Below are 13,874 nucleotides of genomic sequence, written 5' to 3'. Positions count from 1 at the left end.
CCTCAACTAGCCATCCCTATGACCTGACCAGTTAAAAAAAAAAAATTTCTTGGACATAAATATGTGTTACTGGCTGAATGAAATGGAAACATAGAAGGGAAAAGATGACAATTGGTGATCTCTGAAAACAGGGGCAAATAGATTGCCTCTGAATGTCAAAATGAATGGAAACTACATTGCAAGAAAGCACTTTCTCTCTGGTTTGCTTTGAGTGTTGCCCTCAGGAAACAGCTTGGAGTCCAGCTCTGGCCTAAAAGCACAGAAGGGTTCACGGCAGCTGCTCCCCAGGCCCTGCCACCGAGGGTGAATCTGAAGTTCTAGGGAGTGGAGACTCTGGGCAGCCCTGGGTCATGCCCAAAAAAATCTAGTAATCTAGTGGAAAAATCAACATGCCTCCAGGAAGGTTGACAAAATGATGGAAAATCCCAGATTGTTAAGAGGGAAAAACGGGGGGAGGGGATAAAATGTTGATTACATAACATCCAGCCCTTCAAACAATGGAGTAATCATCAAATGAGTCACCAAGAAAGACATCAATGCTGCCCCTTTGTGAACAGCCAAGTGCCAGGTCCAGAAATGTCTCCACTTAGAGTAGAAGTCAGTGTTACCTCAGAGAAAGGGACTTTTTATTTCACCCAAGAGCACTCCTTTTGCAAGGGATAACGGCAGCATCCCCCACCTCCTAGCACAGGGCAGAACACAGGAGTCAATCAACAAATGTATAGTGAATTCACTGTTTTCCAAATTTGAAGCAACTTTCCTTCCCCTTCACTCCCGTCCAACACAAATTCATGAACTTGAACTGTGTGGGTTTTGTTTTGTGTGTTTGTTCCCGCCATTGATTTATGATTCGATGAAAAGAACTTTACTGATGGCGGAAATTGGCCAGGACAACACATGTGGAAAATACAGGCCAGGCCAAAGGCACAAGCAGTGGTTGTGCTAGAAGCTGGAACTGAAGGATGAGATTGGCTAGGAGGCCCCAGGCATCTTCTACACAGAAGATGCCAAGGTGATGTGAAGGCCAAGGATGACAGCAGAAAGCCTGAGAAAGAGGTTTCCTGGAGTCGGCTTCCTATAACTCCACACACTCTGGCAAGTATGGTCTGGACAGGACCGCGGGGCTGACAACGCTCCATGCAGGTTCCGGTTAGGGAACCGGCCTTTCCAGGCTCTCACTCACTCTCTCCAAGAGAAGCAGCTGGAATGACTTTTGCCTGTCTACCTCAGTGCCATCTCCGAAAGCCTGGTCCACATGCTATCAGCTGCAGCTGCAGAGAGCCCATCAGCTCTGCCCTGGCTGCTGGATCTCTTGGAAAAGTGCTCACAGCCCAGCTTGCCTGGCGAAGGCGAACCCCGCACACTTGGGACACCTGCATTTGGATACGATGAGCTCAGGAGAAGGCATGTCATTGCCCTTGGACCCAAAGGATTCAGACAGGAAAAGTCAGAGCTTTTCTCCCTTATTAAACAGTGTGGAACACTGGTTTTAAAAAATGCAAACCCCCTCCTTAAGTGAGTGAACAACTAGCCAGGATTGTCTTTATCAGTAGTAGCCTGGGCATTGCATTTAAATGATGATGGATAATCACATTTGAAAGCAGACATTAATCTAAAAGATTAAACCCCCTTCATAGAAAATATGAACGCAAAAATTCCCCCTATGGTGCTAGTTTGTGGTTGCAGCAGTTCTGTTAATTACACTGATCAACAACAATAATGAAATCATCACACAGGTGGAGAATCCGACCTAGTTTAGCCCAAGAAGGCATCTCTGTTATTCCTGCCATGTTTTATCTCATGGTCTGTTATAATATTTTTGCATCAGGTACCAAATATTTCTAATTTTAGGGATGGTATCTAGAAATTAATCAATGCGCCCCCCCCCCCCGGAAATTCACTAACTGTATTTCATGGACAAGTACTAAAATTGTCTTTGTGTTAATATTTGTAATTGCAGTATTTTAAATTCAAATAACACATTTGTCTCAAAATGCTGAGAACCTGACCCAAAGATATATTATGCCAATACAGTGGAGACTCTAAACACAATACATGAGAAACTGAAAACATTTACGAGCATATTGGATTTCCTACCCAGTGATTATCCCTCAGGACCCTAAATGTGAGTTAATATTTATAAGAATCACCCCAAGTTTCAGAGAAAAGAGTTGTACAGAAGCTCGTGAATGAATAACAGTCCCAAACTCTTGTCTTACCAAGACTACACAGTATCGAGGCGGAAACGAACAGGGAGCACTCCCTGAATTAATAGGGGCATAACGAACCAGGGCCATTCTGAATGCATGGAAACATCTGCTCATTTTGCATTGTGGCCTGACCCTGAACAAAAGTTTATACACACCCCATGGATGTTTTAAGTCAAATGCAGAACTGTGGTTTCAATTCACTTATATGTAACTCAAGGTTAAGGGCCGTTCAATGTCCAAGAACCCGTCCAGAACGTTTTCATGTGACTTTTCATGCCATTCTGTTCAATTGTTTGGAACCGAATGACTCATATCAACCATGTTACATAGAATCTATGCCTGAAGTGATGTTTGTTCCGGGAGAAGTCAGGACAGTGCCTTACTGACCTAAGATGTTTGTCCCCTCACCTTTCTCAAATAAACTACAAAATAAAGTGGAGTGTCTGGGATCTGAGAGTTAGGTGATGAGAAACAAAGCTAAGAACTAGAAATGCCAGGTGCATTATTCCAGTCTTGCACAACCATCCAACTGGCCAAACCCTAGCAGGTTACCATGATGATACTATCTGTGTGTTGGGGGGGGGGGGGCTGCTGTCCCAATCAAGAGGAGCATGCAAGAAACACCAAGAATGAATAATATGCCAGACATCTGAAAACCAATTTATGGTCCACTAAGACCCTTCATGAATACTATTTCACGATACCACCACACATGAAACTTCCAAGGGTCCTCGGGAGGTACTAAGGGATCCCCATTTTACAGATGAGGAAGCAAAGTTCTAAGAGATCAAGTTTGGTGTAAAATCAGAGGGCCAGGAGGGCCCAGCCAAGGGCTGGACCCCAGTCTTTCAACGCTTAAACTCAAGCTCTTTCTACTCCATTCCACTGCTGCAGCAGATAGGAATAGATCAGAGATCCAAGAACACTAAAATTTTTACAACTCAGACAGAAAATGGGACTTTTATTTCTTAGTTGGAAAATTAGATACATTTGAGGAAATAATTAAAAACTTAAACAAAACCTTTCCTAGACTGAACAAATCCAGAATTTCATATGGCTAGCCCCATAAAGACATAATTAAAAGCCATTTACAGAATCAACTGTAATCTTGTCCCTTCTCGGGACTATGGGTAGCAACGCTTCCTTCCTTCCATACAAAGTGACACAGGTTAAATGACAACCTGGCTTCCTTCCTCGTCTGTGTTCACCCCTGAGTCACCTTGACGGTCAACTGTGCGCATAATATAAGGTTAATTAGTTACATAAAGTCTTACTGAAATATATTTCTTAAAGTGAAAGGAAATCAAGAAGAAGCCTTCTGGTTCATACCGGGAGGAAATAGAACAATAGCCCCAACTGGAAAGAGAATTCTGAAGACAAGGGAAAAAGACATAGTGGGGCGTGCACGGGGCTTGCCTTGGCTTGTTGGTCAAAAATCCATGGGCTCTTATCTCAGTTTTGCCACTAATATAATCACACTGGATAAGTCACTTAATCAGTGCATTGCTAAAAAGAAGTCTATTAATAGGTTCTAGGTTAATGTTGAATAGCATTTTTAATTTTCCTTATCGCAATTTTCAAACATCCACCGAAGTAGAGGGAAGAGTACAATGAAATCGTATTTGAACTCTATCAACACTACCAGTTCCTAATTCATCTCCTTCCCCACACACTGAAGAACTGTAAAGCTAATCCCAGACCACATGTCATTTCACCCACAAACATTTTATTGTCATGCAGACATTCTCTAGATAAAGGAGGATCATAATAGGAAAGCTGATAAGAGACAGATAAACCGATGGAAAAGGAGAATAAGGCTTCAGATTACTTTCCACAGTGCTTATATAAAGGTCTACATTTTATTTATCAGCCCATTTGAACCACAGAGCTTGTTTGAAAGCAACACTGCCATGATCTGGAAAGTGAGGAAGTTGGATCAGAGAGAGAGGAGCTCAAATCAGGATGGAAAGCCAGTCCCTTGGACTCCCCTGACCTACAGGCAGAGACCACAAGGATCATTCTTCCTAAGGGTTCATGAACTTGTAACTGTAACTAGGAGTATGCAAGAAAAGGCTGGGGATGTTGGCAAGCAGCCAAAGGGCAGTGCCAACCTGCCTAGAAAGTCCCAGTGTGGGAAAGAAGGCATCTTTACTCCTTTAGATCAATAGAAATAGAAAAATAGCTGTGGCCAGGGGCTGCTCACTCTGACCCCAGAGTTCACTGTCCCTGGAAAGTTGTTACTGGTCTCTAAGAGGACGTCCCCCTTGAAGACCCTAATATCTCATTAGAGTGTGACAGGGAATCTCCAACCCCGTGTCTGTTGCTCTGTCTCACATTCATGGACAGGTGGGTTGGAACTAGGGATCAAGAGACCAGTCAGGGTCCTCTTTCTCCCACACGCCTGATTCTCAATCCTGTAATAGGCTCTAGAAACTTGGCAGGCAGGCCTTCCAGCGGAGGGAGCTGGTCTAATCCACAAAGCCCCTGCGCTGAGGTTAGTGCAAAGAAGGGAAATCAGTGTGCCTCCTCGGGCCCTCAGCTCTGTTTTCACAGACCTAATGATGGGACAGAGCAATGAGGGACGGGCAGGACTGCACTCCGGCAAGCAGAGAACAAGATAGGGCTTGGCGCCCCTTCTGGAACCACCCATCCCTACCCAACAGTCCATCGTTGCCCCACGTCAGGGGACACCAGGAGCTCTGAAACAGACTCTTTTATCAGTTAGGAAAACCTACAACCAGGCTTCCGCCCTCCTCTTAATACCCAATCTCCTACAAGCCACCCGCCAATTAAAAAAAAAAACAAAAAACAGTCCAAAGACGGGAGAAGAAGCGGCACAGAAAAATCCCCAATTCGCCCTCCAACGACCTGGCTGACCCAAAAGGCAAGCCAGTGTCCAGTTACAGCCTCTTGGACCTGCTGCCAATGCACACTGCCACCGGGGAATGCACACAGGCTTGGGTACAACATGCCACCGCCGAGGTGGATGCCCCTTCTCAGACGGAAGCCACCGCGGGACAAAAGAGATGGTCCCCGGGCCCAGGCAAAGCATGCTCCTGACCGCACCGGGGAAACCGGCCCCGGGTCCCGCAGCCCGGCCTGGGAAAGATGCCTGCGGAGAGGGCTTCTGAACATTCGAACATCTGTAGGAAGTGACTTTAGTCCTCTCCCTTCTTCCCTCCATCCACCCCTGCCCCATCCCCCACTAGGAGTTTTAACACATTATTACCACTGAAGTCCTGAGGATTTGGTGACTCACCAGGCTCACACATGGTTCCAATGAGCCCTTGACCATTACATGGTAGGGGAGCAGGAAAAACAAATGAAAGCGGTTGTAATTCGGCAGCGCCGGAGTTCAGACCTGCCAGACAAAAGGGATTGCAGGCATGTTCCCAAATCCGTTCAGGCACCTGACATGCAAAGCTATTTTTAATCACTGGATTTATTTCTTTCCTACGCCCTCCACCATCCTCCACCTCAGCAAATGTTTCGAAGTCAGAGCAAAACCCAAATTAATTCCAGGTGTTCAGGGAAACCCAGAGAGGCTCTTCCGTTCCAGAATCTGAGCCAGAAAGCAGAACTGCCCCCTGGGTCGTGCAGCTAAATTTTCTTGCTCTCTACTTAGAGTAGTTCAAATCTCCTACCCTACACATTGGGCAAATGGCCTGAAAGAGGAAATATTTGAATGAGTGAACCCTGCCAGAATGACTCCTCAATTCTGTGTTTTTTTCCAACAGCCCTGGCAAGAGAAGGTGCACGAGGACAGGTCTCCAAGAGCAGCGAGATGGAGCATTCTTTCGTTACCCAGGATTCTCACCCCACCTTGCAGGGAGGATTAAATTAAATTAAATATGTGTGAAAATACCAGAGCCTAATACATAGGAGGTGCTCAGTACATGACTGGTGACTTGGACAGAACTAAAAAGTATCTTGTAAAATATCAAGACTAAAAAAAAAAAAAAAATACACGATTTTACTTCCTAATGCTTTGAGAGACAGCAAGGAGACGGAATCTGGCAATTTTCCCAGGTACAAGGAAGCAACTGAGAAAATAAGAAAAAATGAATGCAAAAATCCGATCCTGAGATGTCAATGGAAATCGACATCTCCGGAATCTGGCTCTTTGTTTAAAACAGAATAGACTAATTTCTGACCTATGCTGCACCCTCCAGTCTGCTATGGGGGAAACCTGTTTTGCAGCAATATCATCTCAAATGTGTCTTGCCACGACAACACCTCACAGCTCCAGGATCCAACCCACTTAAGATGCCATTTGGTTTTCAAAAGGTCCTAAGAGTGCCATTTCAGAGTCAATATGGCACAAAACAAAATTGTAATTTGGGCCTCAAGACCCTTTTCTAGATGTTTGAAACTTGCCAAAACTCAAAAGCTGCATTTTACCCTCGTCATCCACATGCCCTTCAATGAATGACACTCCCACGATTTAAAAGGATGTTTTAACTGTGGAGATTCGGATTCCTGCATAAAAAGGGACAGCTCAACAGAGTATTTTAAAGAATAATTGAAAGTTCTGACATGATCCTTTCAAGCCATTTACAGAGTATGTCACATGCTTCATATCATTTCCTATGTAGATGATTACACTTGACTCCCACCACACCACACATTTTACAAGTCCTGAATGTCCCAGAACCGTGTGACTTCCTTGTCACGAAAAATACAGAGAAAAACACAGAGCCCCGTTTCCATATTACTCAGGAGGAAAGCCTGAACTGGTCCCTTTCAGCCCCAAAGCTTTTCAGACGGCCACAGGCGCTCCTATGGGCTCTTCCCATCTTACACTTCTGAGTGAGGCCAAACTCCTGCTCTGCCATCAGCTAAAATCCTCATGACAGGACCATAAGGCTTTTGGTGCCAACGTGACCCAGGATCACCCCACTCAAGAAGACTCAGGAAAATATCTAACATGCTCCATCTTGCTATAATATAATCCCAGCTTCCTCTACTTGGACTTTACACATGGGCCTTTGATGCCTCCCTCCCAGAGACCCTGGAGATGCTGGTTAATTGGGGCCTAAGCAATTTATCTTCATTTCACTTGCCTCCCAGCTTCTGATTTTTCAGAACTGTTGTCAGAACAGAATCTTAGATTTTACAGAACCTTTTCCCCCATACTCTAACATGATCCTGAAAACGACCAGGTTTGCGGTATTACCTCCATCACATAGGTGAGGACACTGAGGCTCACAGAGGTCCCCTGAGTGACTTTGCTAAGACGGGCAGGCCAGTACGGTGGTCTGACAGGCACACAAACCCAGATCCTCAGACGCTAAAGCCAGGTAGGTATTTTGTACCCAGACCTATTAGCAGAGGTTAAAGCAGGGGCAGCGGAAATGCTGAACACCAGGACATTTCTTTCCGTTTTCCCCATCATTTTCATGATAGAGAACATTCCTCCTAACCCGCTCGACTCAGGGCCCACCGGACACTTGGTCTGGGGGGCAAGACAGGAATGGCGGGGGGGGGCGGGGCGCAGCTCATGAGGATCACCAGGAAGGCCAGGCTGGTCAAGGTGGAGGATGAGGAAAGCAAAGGAAAAATCTGGGCAAACAAATGGAGTGGAGCCCGTTTATTTAGGCTGGAAGAGGTAAAGTTTTTCTGCACTTTTGAACTGTTTTCTCAAGGCCTGCCCCTCCCTCCCACGCAGGAAACAAACACAGAGAAGGGCCTCTTGCAGCGAAGGCTCTCGTCGCGGAAGGCTAGCCCGGGAGAGGCAGAAGGAAGAGGGGCACAGGGTGGGCGGCGGGGTCCACGGGCAGGGGCGGGGGGGGGGCAGACAGGGAGGAGCTGGGAGAGGAGTAGGAGGAGAAGAGCAGGCAGGGAAGGCAGATGGCAGAGAAGGAAGAGAGGGAAAGAAAGGCGAACGCAGAGGAAGGAGATACTGGGAAATCTTACACCAGAATAAAGACCAGAGAGCAGAGTGGAAGAAGGCTGGGAAGAGCCAGCAACTTCCAATTAATGATGTTCAGAAAGCAGCATTTTTCCATAAATTTTGAAAGGAAATTCTCTCTCGACTTTCTTATTTATTTATACATTATATAAATACATTTCTAAACCAAAAAAGGACAGTTTTTTTCCAATGGGAAAAAGCCTTGTCTGAGATGAAAGCCAGTCTTCAAAAACCCCTTAGAGGAAGCTGAAACCCCACATGTCTTGGTGCTACAGAAAGAAAAACAAAGTGGACATTCTTCCTGTGTTCTAAGGCTTTTTTATGCAGATGTGTTTTTCTTTTAATAAATAAATCTGGACAGAGAAGGAAAAAACGTACTCATACACATTCACACAGTGCAACTGTCTGTTTTCAACCCAGGGAAACCACAATGAAAAAGAATACATAAGTCCATTTTCCCAGTACAGGGACAAATATTCTCAACAGGACGGCCACAGCCAGTGAAAGCACGTAGCCTGCCCAAGCTCCCCAGATGGACAAAGGACAATGTGCTAACGAGTAATGACCATCAGAGGTAGGGCCGGACCTGAGACCCAATCACCATGCTTCCCAGAAGGGCCCCCAGCGGTCCTTTAGGATGACACCTGACTTGCTAAGACATTCAGTTGCTCTGTCCTTTTTGAGCCACTCAATTTTCTTTATGGACTGCAATCATGATTTCTTAAGGATTACACACCCTGAGATCAAATCTGCGTTCTAATGAGTTCTAGCCTTTGACCCTCCTTCTGTGGGTTGAAGCCACGCATACAAGTTTCATCTTTCTTCATCTACAGGTTTCCCAAACGTTTTCTGTCCCTTTGTCACCACTTCTATCCAGGTTTTTAAATTCCTTGGTGGTTCCTTCAAGCATTCATGATGGGATGGTTCTGTCCATCCCCCCACCCAGAAGCATTCCTGCACGGCCATGTTCCTCAAGAGCATCAGGAGCATTTCCAGGCGAACATCATGCTCCTCAGGAGGAAATGAGACCATCCCCCTACACCGTGCACTCCTGTGGGTACAGACCAGCACTGAGTTTTCCAACAGCTACACGAGAAAAGCCACTCAAAGTACACTGAAGCTGAGCCAGTTCTCTATCCTGTGACTGAATCTTATTAACCTCAGTGTAAGGCTTCACATTTATCCATATTGAACTTGACCTCGTTTGTTTTGATCCCTGTTTCTAGGTGCAGAGATCTTTTTTTATATCACGAATCTGTCCTCATCCCATTAGCTTTGCACCATGTGCAATTTAGTAAGTAGGTTTTCTGTATCCTTCTCTAATCTGAGTCCCTGATAAAAAGGCAATGTTGAAAAGGCAATGACCAAGTCCTGAGCCCTGTAACAGTAGAGATCGTGCATCATTCTGACACTGACACATTCATCAAGACCCTTTTGGGTATAGTAGCTCAACCAGTTACAAATCCTCCTGATTTTACCATGGTGGGATCCACATAGCCTCATCTTGACCACAAGTATATCATGGAAAGACTTGGACAAAAGCTTCAGTGGAATAAAAATAAGAAGCTATAATCAGATGATGTGCCCAATGCGGGGCCAGTTCCCCCGCAGGTTCTCCTAAGTGCCAGACAAGTGCAAAGGCAGCTGAGGGAAATGGAGCTGGGATTCAGATCTGTGCACACAGAAAGACAGAGAAAGAGACCCAGAGAGGGAGGGAGGTGGTAGGGAGGCAGGGAGAGAGGGAAGGAAGAAGGGAGGGAAGGAGAGTGAGAGAGAGTGGGAGAGAGGGCTATAGCCACTTTGCATCCAGAAACAATGGGCACTTAGAGAACAATGGCTACAGACAAAGTCTTGGTCTATTTATATCTGCCACTGTTAGTCCCAGACAGGAGGAACTGGAAGTCTGCCCTGTATGCACAGCTCCAACTGGACCCGAGCTGGGAGGAAGATGAGGTCACCCAGAATGCTGCCTGCTTACAACAGGCTCCTTTTCTGCTTGCAGAGCTTCTTCTTAGCCTTAAGGATCTCTTTAGGCTGCTAAAGAGATCTGCTGCTAAAATAACAGCCACCGCCGAGAAAGGTAGGTCACAAATGTAACTACTGCTCCGCCCAGCCCAAGGCAATTACAGAGGTCAAAGGAAGGTGGGGATGTCAAGGGAAGACTAACCAGTAGATGGAGGTCAACTCTATGGTTCCTGGAACAAGAGTCCTATCAGATCTGTTCATTACACATATCTCAGGGTACAATAGAGCTTTTCTGTGGGAAACTTCCCCCCTCGCTTCTTTGGAGCTAGCATAAAGAGGCTAGGAGCTGCAATTCACAGATTTGCGTGTCTCATGTCTCATGAAGATCTCTGCCTCCTCTTCTGACAGTCTCTCTCTTTTCTGGAAAGGTCATCTTCTGCTCTACCATGACTTTGGAGTGATCATCGATTCTAATCCTTCCCGTGTTACTTATATTCTTTTCTTCTGTATGGTTCCACTTCTCTTTTAAGTTTTTATTTTATTTTATCCTAATTCCAGTATAGTTAACATACAGTGTTATATTAGTTTCAGGTGTATAATTTAGTAACCGTGTTACTTAGATTCTTAATCCTCCAAGAGGCCGGCTAAAGAGGATCAGCGGTGGCCACATCAGCCTGTGATAGACACCAAAATGAAGATGAACAGAGCTGAGCCAGGGAAGAAGGGGTGGGGACACAGGAGTGAGCAGGGCGGTCCCCCTGCTGCACCCCTGCATTGTGTGTTTCCCCTGACAGCCCTCAGCGTCCACGGGCAACCGGTAGCCCGCAGCTGCCCCTCCTGGATCCAGTCCAACCTGACAGCCTCCTAGCATCCTAAGTGCAAACCTGGCATCTCCCAAAGGCAAGAAATTCAGGGCTTCACAGAGATCCCCTGAGGAGTAATTTCAGCTTCCCACTCATGCCTACCAGTTCCTACCACCAACTCCCCTCCTTGCTCCTAGAAAACCAACACTACGGAGGCAGAAAGGAACCCAAATAAGATCATTTTCCTCCTTTTCAGTTAACTAGCCTAGGATGTGTCATTGAGAATATCCCGGGTCACGTCACCACATTCACAGGGAACTAGAGGCAACGTTTCTGAATATAAAAGCTTAAGCACCGATCAGGTTAGTGCTGGACATGGCTGTGGTGGGTGCCACCAGCGAATGGTTAAACGTGATGCGCTATGTTCCTTCACCACCCCACCCCCTCCTTGGTGATTTCAGAAGGGCCTGCGTCAAGATGCTCAGGGTTTCGGCCATCTGAGGGTGGTGTAAGAAACTTGAATTACAGGCTAACTGAGATAATCTGTACAAGGCCACCACATGCAAACGCTCCTGTACATCTTTCCTTCTAGGCAGATGGTGGAGACTGAAACCCAGATGAGACCCTGGACCACCTAAACTACACCAAGCGGTGAAGATCTAAGTGGGCGCGTGGGCCACCTCTCCTGCTCCACTAAATTCAATCCAACACTGCCTCCTTGACCCCCTCCCCACCCCACCCCCAACGTGCTCCCAACGGGCTAAAGGTTCCCTTCTACTCCAAGGGCCCTGTTGCACCGTCCCCCGTGCAATTCAAGAGAGCCACATGGGAGCCACATGGCAGCAGTGGGGAGAAGGCAGAGAGACACACATTCCCACCCTGAAGCAGGACTGACATCAGAGGAGATGCAAGAATTCCCACCCATCGTATGTTTGGCAAGTGCAGGAGACAGCCCTTCTCTAGACCTATCTATCAGTCTTCCCAAATGCCTGCGCGCCAGATAAAATGTACCAAAGACCGATGGCATGGCCCGAACATGGAACATCTGGAGTTTAGAGCATCAGGCTTTATGGACTCAACAGCTCCTGAACTAAAGGCCGCACTCAGTTTAGTAATGTACGTTCCAGTCCAACCTGACAGCCTCCTAGAATCCTAAGTGCAAACCTGGCGTTCCTAATGAGGAATCGTTCCTAACGAGGAATCAGAAATCCTGTTGCTTTGAGGGATTTAGGTAGTAACTGCAGGGTACGAGCTCAAGTTCCCTGAGCTGCTAAGGAGGTACTTAGGACCCAGAGAGAGCGCTTCAAAAGGATTATGGGTATTCTCCCTAAACCATCGGGTTCACTGCTAAACCTATCATCTGAGGCTACTCCAAGGTTTGTTTAGACCTACCTAATCTATAATTTTGGCCCCTATATCTTCAACTTTGGCCTTTTTTATGGCATTGGGCAGTAACTATCATCTCATCCACCCTACTTGTGTGTTCACACTTTTCCTTGGTTCTCTGTTCCTCTATACCGACCTCACTATGGCTGTATGACACATAAAGCCTTATCTGGGGCCCAAAAGCAGAAAGAGGAATTTATAGAATTTGCTATAAAACTTTAACAACTCCTGGGAGGGATGTTCTTCTTCCTGGCAACTTGACGTAATTATAAGATGAATGAAAAGGAGGCTGTGGGTAGAGAGGAGGAGGCCCCGAGCTCTGTCACTGGTCAGGGGTCCTACACTATTCCCAGAACACAGACTTAGGAGGCCCTTCAGACGTCAGCTAGATCAAACCCTTTCTTTTACAGACGGGGAAAATGAAACCCAGAGAGGTGACATCAACTTACCTTTGGTCACAGGGTTACTAATTCTAGACCTCTTGACTCCCTGTCCAATACTTTTTTCCTCTACACCACTACTGTTTACTCATAGCAGTGGATTGGGAAGGAGTTGGTCTCCCCCATAACTTTGCCACTATCAAGCCCTGGTTCATCCTTCTGGACAAACACTGCTCTTCCCCAACTTCCTAAGAATCAAAGAGGAACAATCCATCCAAAGATCTAAGAATTAACATGACTTGGGACTACACGGACCCACGATGCCGCCTGTTCCCACTCCAGACTATAAGCTTTCAATATCAATGGTGAGCCTCTACTATGGAAGAGCTTCCTTGGAGCAGAGATTCCAGTTGAATACCAGGAACTATAAAGCAAGCAACCTTTAATACCTAACTTCAATTGCATGATACCGCTGTGTATAACAGCTCTAAAATTTGAGGGTGCTGTTCCCATCAATCCAGACAGAGTGAAGGCAGCAGTTAATTTTAGTGATCTATTGACCTTTATCTTTAAAAAGCACTGAAAGGAGAACAGATCACCATCATGCTATTCAAAGGTTCTATAACGTTACCATTCCAGTCCCGCTGGTATTCCAAATACAGTAATGGAGACACAGCGACAGGGTTCAGGGGATACAACAAACCCACTGACAGAGCCAGACGTAAAATCAGGGGCATTGGCCTGTACATTGAACCTGATGCTTCTAATTAATGAGGCCATATGTCTGACTCAAAAGGCCATGTCCTAAAGCAGCATCAGCAGCTCCAGTTGTAAATGAAATCTATTTAGAATGCAGGGAGCTAAGGATTTAGGGGGAAATACACCTAACTATGATCTCTTTGCTTCTGCGGGGTTTTTTTTTTTTTTCTCTCCCTCCTTTCAGAACAGGCCTCTCCTCATGGCCCCAAACCTTCTGGCAACCCCATCACTGCCCCACAGTGTCGCCCACACTGGCCCAGAGCAGACAGCACCGGATGCCTCTCCCAGTGGCAAACCCTCGTGTCTGAGAAGTCGCCAGGCAGACCCGATCTCCAGATCAATGGGTGTGATAGGTCAACGGGTGGCGAGCAGAGAAAAAGTGATCAATGCAAAAGGGGGAGGAAGCAGAAACCACTCTCCATCTGCCCAGGTCTGGTGGGAAAGGGAGACTGAGATGCGC

General features: G+C 46.3%; 1 protein-coding gene across 7 annotated transcripts in view; it reads right to left on the bottom strand.

Moving 5' to 3' along the window:
* ETS1 (ETS proto-oncogene 1, transcription factor) overlaps positions 1-13,874 on the bottom strand; it is a 128,814-nt gene that overhangs the window by 35,631 nt on the left and 79,309 nt on the right. The window contains exon 2 of one of the 7 annotated variants that reach the window (XM_036106025.2): positions 5,470-5,571. The exons of the other annotated variants lie outside the window; for them this stretch is intronic. Within the exon in view, the coding sequence (XP_035961918.1) occupies positions 5,470-5,571 (102 nt within the window). The remainder of the gene's footprint in view (positions 1-5,469; positions 5,572-13,874) is intronic. 7 annotated transcript variants of the gene reach the window in all.

The sequence above is a fragment of the Halichoerus grypus genome, chromosome 11 (genome assembly GCF_964656455.1).
Source record: "Halichoerus grypus chromosome 11, mHalGry1.hap1.1, whole genome shotgun sequence".
Lineage (NCBI taxonomy): Eukaryota > Metazoa > Chordata > Mammalia > Carnivora > Phocidae > Halichoerus > Halichoerus grypus.
This window is presented reverse-complemented; position numbering and strand designations above follow the sequence as displayed.